The sequence below is a fragment of the Ambystoma mexicanum genome, chromosome 1q, assembly GCF_040938575.1.
Source record: "Ambystoma mexicanum isolate Mex_15411 chromosome 1q, UKY_AmexF1_1, whole genome shotgun sequence".
NCBI classification, from domain to species: domain Eukaryota; kingdom Metazoa; phylum Chordata; class Amphibia; order Caudata; family Ambystomatidae; genus Ambystoma; species Ambystoma mexicanum.
In genome coordinates this window covers 34987029-35010140 of record NC_090922.1, presented here as the reverse complement: position 1 = coordinate 35010140, position 23112 = coordinate 34987029, and the positions used below count along the sequence as shown (strand labels likewise).

Sequence of the window (23112 nt, the reverse complement as noted above, 5' to 3'; positions counted from 1 at the left end):
CGGCGAGACTGCCGTTATTCTGTCGACGTTTAGCGGTTCCTGGGGGTTCATTGGGCTGCTGCTTCTTCTGCCAGTGAGAGGGGGCTCCTGAAAGGGGCACAGGCAGGGGCGGATGAACATAGATATGATCGAGGATTCGCCCGCTGGGCCGGCCCCACCAAAGACACCTTAGCTGCTCTGGTGTTGGTTTAGGGGTTCCTTCCAGTGTGTGGCCACAGTCCTTGCCGTTCCCTTTCAAGCCACAGGGCGGCCTGGTCAGCGGCACAGAGACGATCCAATTAAAAAGGATTCATTGGTGCAACTAAGAGCTCACGCGACGTTCATTAGGGTAAGCAGCGCCTCCTCATCTGCACTGAAAACATTGGAAGCTTCTTTTTAAAAAAATATATATTTGGGGCGGCGTGGCTTGGAGCCGACGCGATGCAGTCGCTCCTCTAAAGCCGCCTGTGGACGGCCCGCTGCTTCAGCTAAAATCGCGCAGTTCCTGTGGCCTATACGACCCACCGACGACAGCTATGTGGATCGGAACCGATGGGGCTCTAGCGGCTCAAAGATGAAAGCTGGGAGAGGGAGCACTATGTCTGTACTCATCGCCTGAATCCCGGTTCCCCCCTCTGCGGCTCGGAGAATCCAAGATGGCGGGCGCACGTATGATGGCGGCCACAGTCAGGAGTCGGAGGCGATCCTCCCCGTAACACTCAAGCCGGAGGGCACAGACGGACATCCGGATATCTAGACAAACGGAGACTATTTCCATCGGCCGGCAAAGGCCCCCCCCTGGAATCGGCAAGGAGCCCCGTATACATTGGCCCCGTTTTGCATACCCTCTCCCTTTTCCTTCTGGGGCGCCCCGGCCCACGCCACCCTACAAACTTCCAGCGGACGGAGATCTACGCGGCTGCGTTAATGGCCCACCTGGATGCTCGGTGGGGCCTATCTTCCTACCTTCCGGCTCATGGACACAGATAGAGGCGACTCAATTCCTGAAGCGAAGATGAGAGACCCTCCCCCCAACGGTTGGCGACGGGAGCCTTCAGCGGGAGCCCCTTGAGTGATTTAAGGTAGGCCTAGCTTGCATGCGCTTCTCCCTGAGCGCTTCCTGGGGCGCCCCGGGCCCACAGTCTTCACCACTACATCGCTCCCGGCGGCCATTGTCCTGCCTCTAACAACCAGCGCGATGTCCAAGCAGCAAAAGACCACCAAGTCTTTGCTTCCGACAAAGCTAAAAAACAAGATTCCTGCTCCTCTATCCCACGGGAATCCCTAGATAACAAGGGACCTTTGGCGACCAAAGAAGATATCCGTGAATTCATGGCGGATATCAAATCAGAATTCTGCTCCTGTATGGCAGAACTCACAACTAAACTGGAAAGCACAAACAAAAAGGTCTCGGAGGTTGAACAAAGAGTAGGAGTTGTTGAGGATCATATCCAAGACCATGCCTCCGCGCTAACAGAGGTCCAACGCTCAATCGGACTACTGCAGGATAGGTGCGACATCTTGGAATACAAGAAAGAAGACCTCGAAAATAGGGCCCGGCGCAACAACCTCCGCATTCGGGGGTTCCCACCTCGATCCCAGACAAGGGGTTAGCTGAATATGTGGGCCTCTTTTTCCAATCTCTTCTCCCCAACCTCGAAGATTCGCTGCTTCTCCTGGATCGCACCCACAGGCTGAACCCCCGATGCGGAGTGGAATCGGATGGCCCCCCCGACGTCATTACTAGAGTGCACTTCTTTACTATGAAGGAAGCCATCTCGGCAATAACCCGCTCCATAGACGAGATTACATTTCAAGGGACTTCTCTCCAGATCTTCCAGGACCTTTCTCCGCTTACTCTTCAAAAGAGGTGAGCCCTTCGCCCTTTAACCGCCCTTCTTCAGGCTCAGAAAATCTGCTACAGGTGGCTCTTTCCCACAGCTTTGCAATTTTCCTACATGGGCTCGCTCAGGAAAATTAGCCACCTGGAAGACGCTAGCGACATCCTACGTCCAGATGCTTCCAATCCCTCGTCTCTCCCGCCCTCCGAAGCAGCGGCTGATTCAAACCTGGTGGCCTCCCCTAATCCCACACAAAACTCTTGGTCGAGGGTTCCCAGATTCCGGAAGAGGAAATAGGCAGAGGCGACCCCATGATGGAGCTTTCACCTCGATCCCGGCTCACAGTCCGGCACCATGATCCGATCTACACCCTCAGGAACACAGATAAGCTTTATTCTTTAAGCAGAGGGCATTATTCCACGGGCCCATGCCCGGTTCCAAGGCACAATCCATCTACGAGTCCTTGGTACAAACCACTAAGATTGCTCATAAGGTTAGCCATGTTGGCTACACACTGTTCGATGGCCCCGTTGGCCAAGGGAGGCATTAGACCCGCAAAAGGTCAGCCACCGTCAGTTAAAACTCGGTCCTCCCGTTGGCGGCCCGAGAAAAAAAACCCACAGGTAGGTTGGGGAATGGCTACACACTTCGCGACGTGATGGCTGATTCCTCTACATCTCCCCCTCTCCCCCAAGACTCGCCAACCTCCTCGGACTTGGCCCCGGAACATCGAACTTTAAGGTTCATCTCCCTGAATGTCAAGGGACTAAATTCACCCACCAAACGCAGCTCTATCCTACAGAAGCTTCAGAACGACGGTGCAGCTGTAGCTATGCTACAAGAAACCCATCTGCTGCCGGCAGACCACAGCCGCCTGCGCTCCCGAGACTTTCCGAAGCAACTTTTCGCGTCTGGGAACTCCAAGAGGGGTGGCACAGCTATCCTATTCGGGGGGGGGCCTGAACCCTCAGATTCTGGACTCTATAAGCTGCCCAGAGGGGCGATACATGGCGGTGAAATGCCTATTGCTAGGACAACTCTATTCTATAATCTCTGCATACGCACCCAACTCAGGCCAGGTGCTGTTGTATGAATCCCTGTGTACAACCCTCTCCCCGTTTTTGGAAGGTCAGATAGTGATTGGAGGAGACTTCAATGGGGTCCCAGACCCCTCGAAAGACAAGTCACACCCACCCAGCACTGGAGACCTCACCATAGCCCTGGCTCTCCTACAACTATTTAGAACCTTGGGGGTGGTGGATTCATGGAGGGTTCTCCACCCATCCGAAAGAGACTTTTCCATTTATTCCTATGTCCACCGGACCTTCTCCAGGATAGATCTTCTCCTAGTGTCCCCACAAATCTTTACGTTTACGAACGATGTGACAATTGGCTCCAGAATCTTGTCCGATCATGCTCCAGTGACCCTGGAAATCCGAGTGCAGGAACCAGCTAACCCCCAACAGCGCAGATGGACCCTATATGATCCGATTCTCAACGAGATGCCACTCAGGGACGCAATCGCAACCACGATCACCAACTTCTTTAAGGAGAACCCCAGTGAGGACACCTCTACCGCCAACACTTGGGACACAATGAAAGCAGTAGTGCGGGGTGAACTGATTGCGCAAGGAGCGACCTATCATAGACACAAGCGTCAAACTCGCCAGGGCCTTGAGGAAGATCTTAAGAAAGCAGAAAGGACCCATAAGGAGAAGGGCTGGACCCCTAAAACCCAGCGAGCCATCCGGATAGCACAGACAAAGATTGAGGCCCACTATACTGAACACACTGCCCACCAAATAGCAAAAGCAAAACAGTTTTATTATGCTAAAAACAACAAAGCAAATAAGCTACTAGTGGCCAAACTTGCCAATGCGAAGAGGAACAATACAATTGTGGGCCTGCGGGACCAACAATGCAAGGTCCATTACGCTGACCAGGACAAACTGTGACTCGCTGCGGCCCACCTAACTCAGGTGATGACCGCTCCAGTGCGGGACATGGAGGAACAGAAGGAATACTTACGGGGTGCGGCTCTTCCCCGGCTAAAAAGAACAGCCCGTGACTCTCTGGAGGCGCCGATCACCGACGAAGAAGTGGATGAGGCAATAAAAGCTCTCAAATCCCGAGCCCCTGGCCCTGATGTCTATACAACCAGGTTCTATAAGATTTTCAAACCCCAGCTATTAGCACCTTTGGTACAGTTGTTTAACTCGTTCAGGACCACGGGCACTGTAACCCCGTCCATGCAGGAGTCAATTACGGTCTTACTACCTAAACTTGGGGGCAATCCGAAGAACCCTGCATCATATAGACCCATTGCCTTGCTCAACATAGATGCCAATATTTACTCTAAAATCCTGGCGTCTCCTCTGTCTCGATGCTTGCCGGAGATAATCAGTGCGGATCAGAGTGGCTTCCTCAGACTCCGCTCCACGGCCGACAATATCCGAAGAGCCTTGGATCTGGTGGAACTCGCTTCCCGAGATTCCCAGGAGTTGGTGCTCTTGGCCCTGGACGCGACCAAGGTGTTTGACAAAGTGGATTGGACTTTCATGAGGCTCACCCTGGAGGCTTTTGGATTTGGCCCGGAATTCTGCACCATGACTCTGGCAAATTACAAATCCCCCAAAACCCTTCTTGGAGTTAACGGCACCCTCTCCTCCCCCATCAACCTAAGTTGCGGAAACCGACAGGGATGCCCGCTGTCGCCACTTCTCTTCGCTTTAATCATGGAACTGTTTGCCCAGCGGATCAGGTTGAATCCTGCAGTCGAAGGCTTTCAATCAGGCCCGGCGCACCACAAACTGGCCCTATATGCAGATGATGTCCTCCTGACTATCACGAAACCCCGCTCCTCCCTCCCTCAAGCCCTGGATGAGATAACGAGCTATGGCAGGGTCACAGGCTTCACAGTTAACTACCGGAAATCAGTCACCATGGGAGTGGGCTTGACCCGAGAAGCCCTGGTTCCGCTGTGCCCAATACATTGGTCGACCAAAGAACTTAGCTACCTTGGAGTTCAGATCCCGGCCAGTCCAAGCGAGACTTATCGGGCTAATTTTCCCCCATTATTTACAAACTTGGAGGCAGATTTGAGACGCTGGGCGACACAGGATATATCGCTGATGGGCCGTATCACAGCCTGTAAGATGAACTTACTACCGAGATTTATGTATGCATGCTCCACACTCCCGGTGCCGGTCCCGGCGCCAGCCCTTCAACGTTTACAAAAGAAAATGCTGCAGTTTATTTGGAGGGGGAAAAAGCCCAGGATCCCTAAATCCATGATGCTGGGCAACGCGAAATTGGGTGGGCACGGGGTCCCTGACTTGCAGAAATACCAAATGGCGGCTCACCTGTCTTGTATCCAATCATGGCAAGTTCTTACCAACCGCCTTAGATGGGTAGACCTCGAACAAGCGCAGCTGCCCCTCCCACTACGCTTTCTCCCGCATGTCCCCCCTCCGGAACGGCGACAGTGGCGGAATCTCCTGGCATCCACCAAACACACCATTTTGGTGTGGGACAAGGCGTTGAAACAGAAGAGGATCCCAAAGTGGCTCAGCCCCCTCTCCCCAGTGTTCATGAACCCAACCTTCTCTCCTGGTCTGTCTCCCCGGAATTTTAAGGCCTGGATTGCAGGAGGCCTAGAGACCCTGGGTCAACTTTTTGAAGGGGGCCAACCCTGCACCTTTGAGCGATGCAAAGAACTCTTTGGGATCCAGCAACGAAATAGGTTCACATATTCCCAGCTACGCCACTGGTGCACCCATCCTCAGACTCGCCAGGCGGCTACTCGTCCCCACAGCCATCGAATTGACCCTTAAGGAGCTTCTGCCTCGTGGAAGAATCTCCACTCTGTACAGGTGCCTCCAAACGGACTTCCTAACCTCCAAGACCCAGTATATAGCCCTATGGGAGGCGGACCTGGGCCATCCGATTGAAGAACAACAGTGGGTTGACATCTGGTCCCGGGCTCACACCTCCTCATCCTGCATCACGAATAGAGAGTGCGCCTACAAGATCCTCCTCCGGTGGTACTACCCTCCCCTAAGACTCCACCACATGAACTCCACGATCAACCCTCAATGCTGGAGGCAGTGCGGCCAAATAGGCTCCTTCTTCCATATGTGGTGGTCCTGCCCCAAGGCACAAGCCTTTTGGAAACAATGCCTGGCGACGATAGCGGACATCACTCAGGTGCGACTGCCCTTGGCCCCCGAGCCCATCCTCCTTGGAGCGCCGATCCCCGGGATCTACCCCAGGTCTGGCCCCAAGGCCAAACTATTGTCACAATGCCTACTTGCGGGTAGGAACGTGATAGCCCGCACCTGGAAAACGACGGAAGGCCCTCTCATGCCTTTCTGGTGGATGAAAGTCTGGGCCATCCTGATCGCCGAGAAGGTGACGGCTGCCGGAGCAGGCACCTTGCATCGCTTTCGCAACATCTGGGGTCCGGTATTGGAGTTTGACCAAAGGTTCCCAGCCCTGACTTTCAAGCCCCAACTGGCTAGGAGAACTATTCGGGATGGAGACCCCCTACAGGGAAGTGAAGAAGGAACTTGAGCCCGAGGGGTGGGGTGGGAGGAGCGTCAAATTGTAGTATGCTACATGTCGCAAGTGATTAAGCTTTGTATCGCCATAACCTGCCTGTTTTAAATAAACATGTTTAAAAAAAATAATAATAATATTTGCATTTGGTTTAATCAAACCTTTACGAAATTCACATTTAATACACATTAAAAAGACAAAAAAGAAGAAATATCAAGAAAAACAGCGTATTAGAATATTTCTCTTACTATGTACATTATTAAAAAACGAATATAAAAATACAAAAGGGAAACTGAGGAGAAAAAAAGACCGTTCTTACAACAAAATCCCATTGATTCATTACACTCCTACCATTACAGGCAGTAAATTACATATACCAATTGTTAATCATAAAAGATAATACACACAAGGGACCAAATATAGTTCATTCAACAACCAGTTGATTACGTAGTAAGAGTTCCAATATTACACTCTATACCATCTTAATTCCCTTAAGAAATCCTGAAAGGGCTAAAAATTCCCATACACTTTGTATATTAAGACAATGCTGCCACAGTATATCCATAGGGCAGCACAGATGGATTGGAAGCTTCTGCAGTATATCCATAGGGCAGCACAGATGGATTGGAAGCTTCTGCAGTATATCCATAGGGCAGCACAGATGGATTGGAAGCTTCTGCAGTATATCCATAGAGCAGCACAGATGGATTGGAATCTTCTGCAGTATATCCATAGAGCAGCACAGATGGATTGGAAGCTTCTGCAGTATATCCATAGGGCAGCACAGATGGATTGGAAGCTTCTGCAGTATATCCATAGGGCAGCACAGATGGGCAGCACAGATGGATTGGAAGCTTCTGCAGTATATGCAGTATATCCATAGAGCAGCACAGATGTATTGGAAGCTTCTGTCAAAAAGCTTTTGAACAAAACTGAGGATATTGAGGGTCGCTGCCACAAGACTAGCATTTCCTTGAGCACAGATAGCGCACTCTACTTGGTGCATGTTGCTCAGATTCAGACTTACCCGGCAGAGAACATGTTTGAATACTGGCAGAGCCATATAATTTTATTTCTGTTGTTGAGAAAATGTGTCCCATTGAAGTGTCTAATATTAAGAAAAATGGAACAAGTGTAACATACATTCAGTGGCGTTGCTAGGGGGAGCATGAGCGGGCTATAGCCCTGGGTCTTTTGGTTGTAGCCCTGGATAGAAGCTCAGATGCTACAATCAAAATGCTACCTAGCCCCAAGTCCCGCCAGTCCTGATATTAGCTTATCCCCTGATCTTTTTCAGACCTTGCAACACCCCTGCATACATTGCTGTAATGCTGACACTGCCATGCTAACAGTGGGCTTTGTCATCTTCTTATTTCGTGACAGTGCTTATGAGCACAGAAGCATTCACAATAATCCCTTACTGCCTAGGCTGTGGTTGACCTCCCAGTCTACCCCTGGGGACAGGTGGCCACATAGCTGTGAGAGGAAGTTTGCAGCTAGCACTGGACTCCCAAACACTGAAAAGCAACCTCATACTTTGTCGTAGATTCGTGATACAAACCTAGAATGGTATTTTCCCTTTACACTAGTACTCAATGCCCTAATTCTATGGCATATTGATCTTTAGGTGAAAGATCACTGTGAACGCAGCCATCTTCGGATCTTTTTTTAAAGGTGGGGCGCTCCCATGTAGTACGGACATGTGTAGTTTTGTGATGTAGGGAAATATAAAAAGTTGCAGGCTAAACTGTCTTTTGACAAAACGGGCAACCCCCAAATCCCACTTTAGTAGTTCTCAAAGCCAACTCCCAATGACCCGCATGTTGCGTTTGGGGACTTGGATATTAAGGAGATGTTTATGCAACTGAGAGCTGGTATTGAGGGTCGGTCTTGGCAGTAAACTTGATTTGCTTTCAACCACGGTCTACATATTACAGGCTTGTCTGACACAAATATGGTTCCAGATCTATCGAGGTTTAAGAGAGAGTGTCCGCACTAGAAGACTATTGACGACGCCTCCTTTGCACTGAACAGTGCAAGCTTCCATCAAAACTCTTTTAAGCAAAACTGAGGATACAGAGGTGCGCAGCCATAGGGCTAATGGGTGCAATGTCGCAGTGCAGGAATCCCCCAGGTCCATGAAAGATGATTTTAGAGCTATTTGGAAAGGACCAGCTGTCATCCTTTATCATGGTGGAATGCACTCACCACTGGTTCCAGCTGGCACACCAAGACCAAGTGTAGCCAAAATCCTTAATTGTAGGTCAATTTAAGGACATAGACACAGTCCTGAAGCTTGCGAGAGAAAAGGGCCCTTTACAGTATCGAGATTTATACTGGATTAATTTTCTCTAATTTTACAGGAGCGGTTCGGGCCTTGCGTAAATCCTTTGTGGGAATCAAAAGGAATCTTCCTGACATGCAGATTCAATATTCTGTGTTGCATCTTGTCCATCTCCGGATTCAATTTAAGGGGAAGATGCACTTTTTTCATATCCAGAGGAAGTAGGCGAATTTCTGGACACTCATCCCTAAAAGAAATCACAGAGAGCATTTTGATCAGTGTCGGCTGAAATGCAGAAGAGGGTTGAAATATTGTAAATTGAGTTATGCTCATTTTATCAACGCAGCAAAGCCCTATTGATACGGCCATCTTCCGCATTATGTTATAGGTTGTATTTATATCCTCATTTTCTAAAATCTGTTTTCTTCTCCCTAGTTTTGTAGTGGAGGCAAGTTCCTAGCTGGTCCACAGCCATGTGCCCTTTCTTAATGCATTGTTTTATTGTTCCAGTGGGGTGGGAATTTGGTCAGGAGTCAAGTTCTCGGTCTGTAGGGCGGTGGTTTGGAACAATTGGTTGGGGTTGTCATACTTCAGAGCTTCATACACAAAAGCAATATCTCTGGAACGTTTTGACTTTTTGTCTTTTGAGGATGGTGCAACAGCGAGTGGACTCAGTGTTCTACTTTCGTGAGTATGATGAGCAATTCTGGCTTACTTTCTATCAACCTTGCCATGTGAAATGTAAGGGGTCTTAACCATCCCATTACTGCCAGAAACGATTTGGCCTACCTTTCTCACCATCAAATTAAAATCGCATTTCTGCAAGAAACCTATCTTGCAGACTCCAGAGGTGATACATTTGTTAGTAACTGGGACATCTTCCTTTTCTAGCAACTCATGAGTTGTAGCAATTTTTATATATTAGTCAATCAACTTTAAACATATTTCTGACCCCATTGGCAGATGCAATGGTGGCTGGTCCAAATGGCTCCACCAAAATCCTATTTATGAATGTGTACAATCCTAATTTGTATTGCCCTGAATCCTTTTAAAACATTTTTCGAAAGCTTTTGGAATTTTTGGACTACCATGTTACTGCGGTTGACTTTTATCTTAAAATTGACCAAACCCCTGATTGCCTTCTTCGCAGGATGGTATGCCATTCCATGCAGCTGTAACGGGGAAAAAAAGATTTGAAGTACCGTTAATGCAAATACTTGGGAATTGTCATAAAAAGGACAACGCCCAAAGGAGCTGGACCCCATTTTGAATAGATGTATTTTATAGAGAAGAGAAAAATTAAAGTTTGTATGTTTTTATATTTTGCCGCATTTGTATGATTAGAATGTATACTGCTCAAAGACATGAATTTAGGAAGGATGCATGACTGAAAATGGCTTCCCACTTTTCAAGTTGCAAGGACCGGCTATTCAGCCATTGATTTTCTCCCCTTGCCTACTGTCACGCGTCCACGCCAGGCAACAGCTGCTGCTCCCCATAACCACCCTCCAGAGCCACGCACAGTGCCCCTACTTCTGCCGACGTCTTCCTTCATGGCGCTTGTATCCCCGTTGGCGCCCTGGGCATGGGGTGGCCCATCTCAGTCTTGGTGGTCGTGTTCCGATGTGCACCGCAATGTTCTTGGTTCCACGGATGCGCTGTGGCCTGGCTCCGGGGTTCGGTGCATGCGCATTGCAGCAAAGATGGCACTAGGTGGCAAATCTTGCCAACCTGGCACAAAGAAGCCTCTCTTTCCTGTCTCAGGGAGTATTTAAACCCCCGGTCACAGTTGTCAGGCGTGTCTTATTGCGCTCCAGCAGGCAACTAGGTTGCTGCTGTTTCCTTGTCTGCCTTCTCTGCTCCTGCTGCCTGTTGCCCTGCCTTAGCTTTCTTCCTGATTCTTCTGCCCTCCAGTCCTTCCTTGCCTCTCTTTGGCTGCCTGCCTGTCATTCCTACCTTCCCTGCTATCGTTGCCTGCTTGCCCACTTGCCTGGTTGTCTTTCAACACATTACCTGGCCACAGTTTTTCCGCCTTGGCTGCTGTGGACATCACCTTGAGGTTTCCTGCCATTGGATTCTGCTTCTCTTGCTGTGCCTCCCTTGTCAGTGTTCGCACTATCCTTGCACTATGAAAATACAGGGGAGGTCTCCACGTGGTGTGGGGAGTTGGGTTGACAACACTAGGTCATATATTCCTATGGCTTTGTCAAGTTGATTTCCCGTATCACAAAGGAAACTCATCTGACAACACAAAGTCGCAACGGATCACAGCGCCAGATAAGGTACGCAACTCTTGCGAGAGGCCGCCCTTGATACCGTCTTATGTAGCTGCTAATTGATATTGGACATTAGGTACTTCGATCTGAATGGAGCTGATGAGTTTCGTTTTGAAGGGATCATAGGAACTTTCACTGTCTATGTAGTAAAAGCCCATGTCATATGAAAGCTATACATGCTTAGTGAATCCTGAAAGGGCCAGGGAACTTACTCTTTACTTTTACAGGAGTTCCTTCGTCTGTTTTGTGTTTGTCACCTGGAGCGCTGCAGAAATAATGATTTCTTCTTAAACTGACCTGGCCAAAACCGATCTCTCCATCTGATTTACACGTCACTGCTAAGTATATGGTTTGAATATAGCAGTCTTTGGGATAGTTTGATTTGTGGAGGAAACACCATCCAATTAGGAAGGAGTTTACGTTTTACTTTTCTTTTAATGATTTGACCTGTAGAATAGACTTGCTTTTTGCCTCTTAGAGTGTATTTTGCTGGGTTCAGCACTGCAAGATTAAACCCGATTCTTTATGATCTTTAACAAACCATTCCATAGTTATGGTAATCCCTTTTGTTCCAAACATCATCAAACTCAGATAGAGTTGGAGGCCTACTGATGTTAGCATGCAAGATCTTGCATTTCTTGACCCATTCAAATCTGAGATTAGGTCCTTTTCTGAGAAAAACTCGGATTCAGTTGACGCCTGACAAACGGTATGGAAAACCTTGAAAGCTTATTTATGGGGAGTATATATCTCTGGGGACGTTGGAGTTTAATATTCCCTTTGTTTAACTCTGACTAGGTTAGAGTCTAAAATTAAACACTTTGAGAGTGACTTTGACTCCTCTAGAGACTGGAGGGTGCTCCGGGAGGTACATGCTATGTTTGAGGAGTTTGTTCCGAGTGTGAGAGGGATGTTAATTTCCTGGTTAGAAGGGTTGCAGCAGGAAGTTGCAGCAAAAACCTCACCCCTCTAAGGAAGAGGATACGCTACTTCAGTTGGATCCCAAGAGAGCACTGAGCTTTATCTATCACCAGATCAAAGGAGTTTAGGAAGGCTGACCAAGCTGTTCATAGACTATGCTGGCCCAAGACTCGGTACAGCAGTTTCAAAACAGATATTATCTAGGTGGATGATCCTCTGTATCTCAGAATAATACAAGATAGCTCAAAAAGAGTTTCCCCAGGATTGAGAGCGCATTCCGCTAGTGGAGTAGCAGCCATGTCAGCTCTTCAAAGAGGTGTCCCTATTTAGGACTTTTGCCAAGTTGTGATGTGGTCCTCTGTATACACTTTCTCCAAACATTGTCTGGATTCGATGGACTTACTATGGGTGGTGCTCCTGCTTTCTCTCCACCTGCGGTGAATTTATACTGCTGTGGGAGTCTATCTGAAGATGAGGAATCTGTGGGAGAATGCTATCCACTAGAAGAACACATGGCATTCCTGGGTTAGTGTTTTTTATGATGAATTGCTCCTCCCTCAGATTCCTCATCTTCCTTCCATCCATCCCCTTGGTAAGGAAGTGATAGGAGCTACTAGCTTGCAGGGACAGACACCTTGAAATACAGATTATTTTGTATCCCTATAGTTCCCTAAAATACTGAGAGCACGGGGAAATGGGGTGAGACTGAGGTCACAGGGTGTGGTGTGCCCCATTTATACTGTGGTCACTGTCACGTCTGGAGTTGAAGAATGGCCCACTGGACCTTCTCAGTGCCAAGACTCACAACGCCCCCCTTTGAGGTAGTTTGCCAGCTGCGCCAGTGCTGGTATATCTGAAGATGTGGAATCTGTGAGAAAAGCTATCCATCAGAAATAACATTAACCCAGGTAAATAATGTGTTCTTCTGTGACAGACTGTGTCCGGCTGAAGTTCTCTGCTTCCATTGTCAGTGAATGGTGAAATACAGAGACCAACATTGGTGCATCAGAATATGCCCTGGATATTTCAGAAAACAAATGCCATTTTACAGGCCACAGAGGCATTTGTTTGCTGATTGCGAGGACTTCCACTGGTGGGCAAAGTTGAAAGAGTTGTTTGAGCACATGGGATGTGGGGTGTGTTTGGGTCAACGTGAGGAATACCAGTGCAGTACTTTTATTCTGTTAATCTGTGTTCTGAATTGACTGAACTGCTTGATACAGTAGGCCCTGTGATGAAGTCCTCTACTTCACTCTGAGTGCTTTTAGTGTTGTGTCCATGGAGCCAGGTGCCTCCATGTGCTAGTTGATGGTGATCCCGGGGGTGGTATGTGGAGGAACCCTTTATCACCATCACTACATCTTCGTCATTGGGCAGGGGGCATTCACACACAACCCTCCTAATTCACAACTGGGGTTATTAGGGTAGAATTTACTTTTTCCCAGACCATACCCCCAACGTGGAACCAACCAGATTTTGAGAAGTCTGTACCTTTCCCAGTTGCAGGTTAGAGGATTGTACCCGGTTCTCTGATAGAAGAATTCATCACCACCGGTCCTTTAGAAATTCAAACATAGGAAACCTTGTAGGAAAGGAAACTGATCCATTTGCCATGGAAAGCTGATACATGCTCCTTGGTCTGGAGTACATCAACATTTGTTCACAATATCTGCTCAGCAAGCCTGTCACGGCAGCCGGGTGATATTTCATTTTTCGTTGATACTCATGCAGCAAGCCCGCTCCATAAACAAAGATTTTTCTCCCCACTGCAGAACTCACTTGATGAACAGGTTACTTTTATCTGATGCTCACTCATTGAGCCACCTACCAACATCAGAAATACACTTTAGTAGTCAGCGGAGCCTGCTGTCCGGAACCCCATTGTTGCTTACACAGCATCCGTTTCCAGAGGTGGGAAAACAGCACCAGAGTGAATATCATGGTTAAACCACTCACCTACACATCAAAGACCCAGTGAGAAGTAAAACCTGGTCCATTCTACCCAGGCATTTCCAAACCATGGTCCAGCCCCAAGCTCAAGCTCACACAGGTGCAGAGGTCTGGGCCCACCAATCACAACCCTTAACCCAAGGTAGGGCGCAGGTGCATACCCTTCCAGGGAGCTGAACCCCAAGAGAGGTTCTAGAGTGCCATATAAGCCTAAAGCCTCATACAGTCAGTGTGAGTGTTTGGAGAAGGAGCTTGAGAGAGCAGGCTGTTGTAGTTAGATGGAGAACATGATGATGTCAGAAGCAGAAATAAAGGGTGAATGATATGCTGAATGAAATCGGTAAAATATTCTCCAATTGGGTAACTGGCTGCAACAAGTATTTGACCTAGCGGCTCTATTAGCAAGCCCTCCTTCATGTCTCAATCTTTTCCTATCCCACAAGCCCAAAGCTTCCACTGTAGAGCTGTGTGTATTTCTTATATTGGAATAAGAAGGAATGCTTCAGAACTTCCATTAGCACCCTGAAGGTACAGAGCAGCCTATCAGGTCGCTCCAAATACAGGCTTTAACTGGTGTTAAACACCTGCATTATGAGTCCTCGGCAGCTCACTTTATGTCCAGGCAACATCTTTTCCTCTCCTTGCTAGTGTTGCATCACTTCTTCGTATCAACTCTACCCACTGCCTTCTCTACCCTATCTTAACCAATGCATACACTTCTCCAAAGTTATACTAGACTATCCTTCTTAATGGCATTAGACAATCCTTCTTAGAAGAAACATTTTAATATTCATAAAGTTGCATAATCTCACCTGCTGATACCCAGATGCTACCCCAATCATCTTCAAGGAACCACCCGTCCGGATATTTCATCATGCCTCTCGGATAGTGACCACTGGATGACGACCAACCACCTCAACCGTGAAAAACAGAAATCCTACTTTGCGGTAAAAATACTTTACTTCCCTAACCTATCCCCTGGCCCCACTCTCTATGCCTCCTCCGGCAACCTCTACTCCAGCGAAAAACCTTGGATGCATGCTGGACTTTAATCTTTCCCTCTCCCAACACATAAACTCCATATCCAGAACCTACCTTTTGCACCTACGCATCCTCAGGCGGATCTTCCCATACCTCACCCACCCACACTGAATATCTGCCACCGTCACCATCATCCTCTCCCGCTTAGACAATGCAAGCTGCCTTTATCTAGGCGCACCGGCATTTCAAATTCGGAAACTCCAAAGAATCCAAAAGGCTGCAGCCCGCCTGCTTATTGGCCTCCCACCTAGAGAACACATCAGCCCCGCACTGAGAGTCCTACACTGGCTCCCTGTTGGTCGACGGACTACATTTAAAGCCCTGTGCATTACTCACTGTGCCACCAGCCCTGAATTCCTTAAAGATAAATTCACACGATACCGACCCTCAGACCCGACGTAGCACTTCTCCTAGTTATCCCCCAAAATAACTGCACCAGACTGGGTGGATCGTCCTTCTCCATCCAAGCTCCCACCATATGGAAACTCGTCCTCGCCACATCCGCTGCATTGACAATCACCTTGGATTCAGAAAGGCCCTCAAAACCTGGCTTTTTCTTTCCTCCTCTTGAATCCTTCTTCCACACTATCTTTTGATTGGGCCTCACACACAAGTACTGGCCCAGACCCAACAAAACACTAACAATTTCACACTCCACTCCCACAGACGATCATAAATCCATTGCCACCCCTCAACCCTACAGGTCCTCCAACTCTCTAACTGGTGCAGTCTGGTTACTGAACAACAGCTGAAAATCGGATTGCACCTTGAATGTTGCCACTTAAAAGTGTGTGGACAGAATGCTCGATTAGACGGGCCACTAGAGGTAGCAACTGTAACCTACCTAGTTCGATCTGGTGGCAGGACATGTTACATACTCAGTTGCACTGACCTACTCAATCATCAAGGGGCTTACCCAGCACTCAGAACGTTCAACTCATAGGTTTTCACTGGAGGTAGAGGAGAAGTGTGCCAGTTCAACTCTGAATATAGGACACAGTACGCACTTAGAGGGCTTTTGGGGGTGATAATGGTGATGCACAAAGATGCTCCTGGGGGGCATACAACACGATGCACTTAGACAATTGTCTCTTCTGGGGACCATTAGTCCTAGGCCGTAGGTGGCAATGTCTATTTAATGTATTTGCCTTTTGCACTCAAAGAATGCCACTAGCTAGGTGGTTCCCAATGGTAGTATGCTAACCCCAGCAGAAGATGCACTTGAACGGTATACAGTCTTTATATCGAAAATGATATACCGAATCACTTATATATCTAAACATATACCTTGAAAAACCTTATATTGAATATATTTATGGTGGGGTAAAGGGTTAATTTTTTGGGTGAAACGGTCGAGATGGGTTTTTAGGGGTCGAAAATGGGGGTTTAGAGGTTGGACCCCACCTAAAAATAAAAAATAAATTAAAACAAAAATAAATATTCAGGTTTTCAAGGTATATGTTTCGATATATAAGTGATTCGGTATATAATACCTCGGTATAAAGACATGTAGCCCACTCGAACAAGTGTATCACCTTGGGAGACATAGGGCTCAGAAAAACCTGACAAAACGACATCGAAGATAAACTCTGAGTTTAAGCTATGTATAAATGCACCATGACTGTGGACACATGTCGCAGGTACGGCTCCCCATCGATGCACTCTAGAATGCATCTACATCTATGTCAAATTCAGTTTAGCTTCTCACATAGCCTTCCGCACTGAAACCCCTGACGTGCCTCAACACTCTGCCATTAGTATATAGCAACAACCTACGACAAATTCGGTCCAGCTGCGCACCCATTGAGCCTTGTGCACTAGCACTCTGTCTTGACCACTGACAGCCCCTGCCCACATACCTGACCTCTTGTGTTGCTTTCTGGAGCCTAGCCAGCCCCCTTAAGTCCTAATCCCGGCACAATTCCCAGAAATCTTAAAGTCCACTTTTAGAAGGTTTCCCATACCTGGACTCCAACCACAGCGTGCATTGAGGCCATACACATGGGGAAATGGTGCTATATAAATTACTACAATGCAATACAATGAACTTGATCAAAAATAATGTGTTAAACATAGTTATAAATGCATAAATCTCCACATGAATATATCATTGAATAAATGAGGCTTTCAATATTCACCACAATATCCTACGACATAAAACATGACTAAGAAGTACAAATAAAATAACTTTTATTATGATAATCCCATTAAATCAGGGTGAGTGCATCACTAGAGAAATTCAATCTTTACATAGAATTTTTTTTGTAATTGAATGGCATTGCATTAGCTACCAATTGTACCAAAGAAACACTAATGAAATTCTCAAATGTGATTTCTTCCCCGCCATCTTAACTTTCGGTCGTTTAAGCCAATTAATTCTGTGGCTCAGCCTTCCTGAGGGCAAAACAATGCTTCTGGAATATATGTTCTGTTTCAAGGGTAGATCTAAGAAAAAGTAAGACATAATATTGTTTTAGAACACATCTAAATTATACTCATGAATATCGTAACCCATTAGAAGATTTTAATCATGAGCTATCATCATGTGTAGAGCTCCTAATGGAAGGCCAAACTAGACATAACTATATTCCTTAGTTTGCTCTTCTTTTTACTATGAGATTGCACCATCTATGGACTGAACTGTTCGACTAGAATCTCCCTTCTCTTTCTCTCTAGCAAGTGTGCCTGTTCCCCTCCAGCTCCTCAGATATGGTAGTGCTATCTCCGCATCTAACTCTTTTCTAGTTGCCACCGAAATTAAAGGCTTTCACCTCCTTCCACCCACAGGACTCTTCCTCTTGATGCTTCTTCCCTCCTTCCATTTTTCCTTTTTTTTCTTCTTTCTCCTTTATTCCTCACATATTGTGTTGTTGAATTTGAGCACTTAGATATACATGGATAGTAGCACCTATCCACCATGACAATAACAAACCTCCCATACTCTCTGTCTAGATGGTTTGAGTCTCCTCCAATGTCCTCACAACTCGCTCTCATCCTCATCCACTCTCAGATCACTGACACCCTTCTGGTGATACCTATGTCTTCTTCCAACCTCCTCCAGACTCTCCCTCAACCTCTAGCTCTATCCTCCTGTTCTCCTCGCAGTACTCCTCTCTCTCGACACTCTCTGCCAAACTCATTATTCAGACTCTAACTCCCCACATTGCCAGACTGAACTGGCTGCGGGTTCTTGCTTAAGTTGAGTCACAATGTCAAATGGTTACTCTGTGCCGAATGAAAGAATGTATTTCCTCGCCCATCGGGGCATTAAACATTTTGCAACATTTGTCAATGCTATGGACACTGGTAAGGGTGCAGTTGGGGGTGGGGGTGTCAGAGCCCCTGTGAATACCCTCTTTGTGGCCCTGCATATTAGCATACGCAGTGGGTGGTATGCTTTCTGCTGGGTCTCTTGCCTTGGTGGTGTTGCATATGGGTGGGGGTGGAAGGGGAGGGAGCATTCCTCCAACTGCCGCCTGCCTTTGGGAGGGAGACCCATTGAAGGTTGTCTGGGGATTCCCTCTGTGGCCTCTCTGGTCCAGGATCCACTAGCTCGGGTGGCACTCGTTTCCGTTGACCACCCCATGGTGGGCTCCAAAGGTAAGGCATGTCACTGTGTCGCAGTAATTTCACACATGTATAAAGACAGTGTTGTGACTGTTATAATGGTTAATAGGCGCCATGCTTTGTATTTCACAGGTCCCTTATCTGCAAAGTGGAACTTTTTCTCACTTTCCAAAATTTGGTGGCTGCGACAGGTCAGAATAACCTGCCAGAAACCCTGCGGTAAGAAACAAGATACATGTAAGAATTTGGGTAATCTTTGAGTGAACATGGTTGTCCCAAAATAAGCGTATGAAAACTATGAGCAAATATTAGACCCCATGCAAGAGATGTTGTTAAACAGGAAGTACCTGTGCAGGGAAAATGTTTGAAATTGAAGTTCCTTACAATTGTTATATTTTCAGTTGAAGGTGTGAGGTTTGTTTGGCTCACCAACACAGGAAGAAAAAGACACTAGTGAGCATGGAATTTACTGGCGTAACCACAAAGCTAATCTTGTCCCAGTGCCACTATTAAGGTCTGTTACTACTGAGGGATCAACATACAACTCCTATCTCGGGTTATAAGATTGAAAGATCTTTATTACTCACCACAAAGGGGCTGAGGGATTAGGTAGAACTGAAAACAAGTTAGTGGGGGGCTCACTGTATGAAGGGCAAATGAAGCTTTCTAGAGGACCAACGTCCATCAGTCATTCCCTCTTACCCTTAGGCATTGCACACTTGCAGTCAAAAAGTCACTCACAGCCTTTGAGGCTAATGTGCCCTAGAATGGATTTATTTTGCCCTTGTCATAAGAGCAGTCAACAGTGGGCTTATGGTGCGCCTGTCCCCCTGAACATATAAAAAGTGTCCTTCGCGCCTCCCCATTTTTGTACCCTTCCTTTTATCTTCACTGCTGATCTTTCAAGAGTCTTAACACTGGCACCAAGAGATCACAGCAATTACCTTTTAAACATGTATTTTTTAGACCCCTTTCCCCTCCTTCTGTTTAGCCTGGTGTCGGCTGAAGGGGATCCTGCGGACTGCAAGTTGTGTTTCGGTATGAGCCGTTAAGGATGTTCTCCATCAAAGCTTTCTGTAGTGCCCTCAGTTAGCGTTTTCGCAGTTTGTTTTACGCAATGGTCAAATTAATGTGTACACCTTTCGTGCCAGTCAAGGGCTGCTGAGCAGGCAGGAGCAATTCATTGGAAATGAGTCACAATGCCAAGGTCATCTTCAGTGACATTTTCGTATGAAACATTTCAAATCTTCGTGAACTCCGTTCATGTTGTTAAGATTCTGATGTGCCATCTAAAGTATTCAAGAAACACCACAACTGCAGCCTGGAGTTGAGTGATTAATTTGTGAAAGAAAAGCTAAATGAATATATGTAATAATGTGTAAAACAGTTGGATTGCTTGATTCACAAGCAAAATAAAGGTGTCGTTTTTGCTTTGCAGCACTGCACATTTTATTCACGTAACGCATAACACGTTGCATATCTGTTTTAAACAACGATAAAATCAGGAGACTGTTTCTTGATAACACAACGCAGAGGGGAGACTCAAGGGTACCTAGTTCACTTGTGAGCAGTGGTGGAAATGGAAAAAATGTAAAGGGGATCCGTGGTGGGGTGGGGGTGGAGTTTGGGGCACGGAAGGAGTTCCGAGTTATCGGAGTTCAGAGGGGGAAGAGTTGGCAGTTGAACTCCCCTCAAAGGAAATGTTAAAAATAATAGTTTAAAAATTGTGTAATTTCTTTCCTGCTGCTTCTTTCCAGACTCCACACTGTACATCAATTCCACTTTAAATTACTCCCATGGCATTCGTGCACCCACCATGAGTTATCTTTGCCACTTTAAAATCAGTTTGGCATCCCATCACCAGAGAAATAACCTGCGGGATGAGATTTTCCAATAACTACGCTGGCAAAGTATAAAAGGTCCTCACCTTTTAAACCCAGCAATCTATACTGCAATATTATCTGGAAAACAAAATCCAAATAAGAGACATTTTTGATGACAAATTTATGTGGTCTTGTGGGTAAGCGTCAACACTGGCAACGTAACTACCTGGATGGATTCCTGGCAGTCAAACACTCGGGCAAGCTTGCTGGCTTCAAAAACACCCAAGTGATGTTGCCCCTGCCCTCTGAAAAAAGCAACACCCACATGTATCCTTTTCTTGTGCCATGAAAAGCAGCTCATGGCCATAATCAGGGAAAAATAACTGCTTCAGTCTCCACGATTGCAAACTCGCTTGCCATATCCTGAGCAAACATTCACAAGTCACTTGCACACTCATCGTCGTCGTTCCCCGCCCCCCCTGCACCTCCTTATAATACTCTGCTTTATAATGATGGCTTGACAAGTACACAAACCATAGTAAGGTACTCACGCAACCATATGTTATGTAGATATGTTAAGCAAAATGTGTACAATTGTGACATTATGAGCGACCCCAATCCGCCCTCTTGAATGATTGCCATGGGACGGAGACTATAAATACCAGAATCCAATTCTGGAAAACGCAAATGATCTAATCTGCTGTGCCTACTAGAGCGCACAGAGCAGATTAGATCACTGGGCCACCATCTTTGTCAGGGACGCCTTGTCCCTGGCAAAGCTGGGGACTCTGCAGTATAATCTGCTCTACGTGCTAGCAAATGATATCCCTGAGTCCCCAGCTTTGTCAGGCTGAGAGCTCCAAATGTAATCTGCTCTGCGTGCCGAGGAACAGCCTCTGTGATGCAGAGGCAGAAGTGGGGACCCCAAAGTGTGCGCAGTTCGGTTTCAGCATCGTTTTTGGGCATTCACTCGTCATATGCTTAAAGTCTGCACTAGCAGCTGAACATTTCGGGCACTGATCTCTGTTGTCCAAGCTATCTTTAGTTCTTTTGAGTCTTGAGAGGTGTGCAATATAATCTGTGTGTAAATATATATAATGTAGCACTGATCACTATTTTCGTAGTTAAGTTACAATCACCATACCATTGACCTTCTGTCAGTGCTTGCTGTAACTCTTGGTTCCATGTGTGTCTGTTGGTTGGTTTCATTGCATATATCTCGTCGTAGATAGTCTCCTACAATGTCGTCTGTTGTAATGCATTCATTCTGAGCTTTCGGGAAGTTAGGCCTTTTTCCTCAATGGCAGATCTGACCCTATAGTAGGAGAGCATATTTCAATCTTTTATTCTCTTCCATTCTGATGAATTCTTCAGGCATAAAGTACTCATCGTTTGGCGCCATATCCATCCATGTTATTCCTAGGAGTCTCTGTTATTTTTCTATATATGTGCTGTTCATAGGAGATATGCCTGTAGTGCGCACGCAATGCTCGTCGGCATCAATATGTTTTGCTCTATGCTATCTTGCACCATGCTCAACGTGTGATGTCAAAAGTATTTATGCCCGTGGGGTTGTTTCAGTGGTCTGTACGAGTGTCACATTTATGGGGATCCTTACAATTCGTTTTTGTTCAAGCCTGATGTGCAGAAAAAAAGTACGGGAACATTTTAGGCACAAAATAGTAGCACAGCCAGTCTTCTCTCCTCTGGGACTGGTAAATATTTCATATTTACCCGTTCCCTTTGCTCCATACTTATGGGGGAGGGGCTGGAACAAATGCACAGTAAGAAATGTCCTCGAAATTTGAATCTTAGGTAAAGCCCTGGGAGTGTGGCAGATGTGCACTTGCTGTTCTAAGGTTTTTTTAATTTAATTAATGTCAGTGATCGGAGCTCACCAGTGCTTAGACGATTGTCTGCTTCACGCCCCCTAAACCGAGGAAGCCTGAGTGTTTCTACAGTATGCTGCACTTAAATCTGGGATTTTTAGTCAACCAAAAGAATCTTGGCTATTTCCCAATCAATCAGTTTACTTCATAGGCTTCCAGTGTCACTCCACCGGGGCTCTTGTTTTCCCAATAACAAACAGACCTGCGGTTATCAGAGAGACAGTAAAGCTGTTTTTGAGTTTGAAGTGCCTCTCTGCATGGTGGTTTCAGAAGCTCCTGAGGTTGATGGCTGACGCACACTTAGTTTAATTTAGCAGTGTCCTTGTACCCTGCACATTTCCCTTACCGAAATTTGGCCCCCGGATGTCCTCTGGTGCGGTGAGTAGGAGAATCTGGTGGAAGGCATGCCCTTCTCGGATCCGCCTCACACGGTAGTCATAACGATAGACTCATCCCTTATGGGGTTGGGTGCTACTCTGCAAGGCTTCCTGAATCATGATATTTGGCCTTGTGCAGATCAAAAGGATCATATTAATGTGCTGTAACTCAGAGCCATTATTTTGTCAGTGAAAGCATTTCTTCGTGGGCAAAGTCATATTGAGCCAAACAGACAACACAAGTTGCATGCATTACATCAACAATCAGGGAGGCACCAGGTGCCTGTACTATGCAGCCTAAAGCTGGACACCTGGCAGTGGGCCCTCAATCATCACATCTTTCTTAGGGACGCCCATCTCTTGGGGAGAGAGAATGTGGAGGCGAGTAGGCCGAGCAGACTTGCTTAGATCCACCACAAGTGCAATTTCATCCTTCTAGTCTAGTCTAGCAGATGTTTCAAAAATGGGGCTATGCGTATGTAGACATATAGGGCCTCATCACAAGTTAGGCAGTATTTGGGCTGTAATACCGCCCAACTATATTATCGTTAGCGCCCAAGTTCCTGGAGGACTAACAACGTTGAAAAAGAAAACCCTTCTTCTTCTC

At 46.7% G+C, this 23112-nt stretch overlaps 1 protein-coding gene across 3 annotated transcripts in view; it reads left to right on the top strand.

Moving 5' to 3' along the window:
• Nucleotides 1-23112, top strand: part of ADAT1 (adenosine deaminase tRNA specific 1) — a 528266-nt gene that overhangs the window by 407042 nt on the left and 98112 nt on the right. For all 3 annotated transcript variants that reach the window (XM_069635460.1, XM_069635462.1, XM_069635461.1), the window contains one exon: nt 18549-18635. In XM_069635460.1, coding sequence (XP_069491561.1) covers nt 18549-18635 — 87 coding nt within the window. The remainder of the gene's footprint in view (nt 1-18548; nt 18636-23112) is intronic.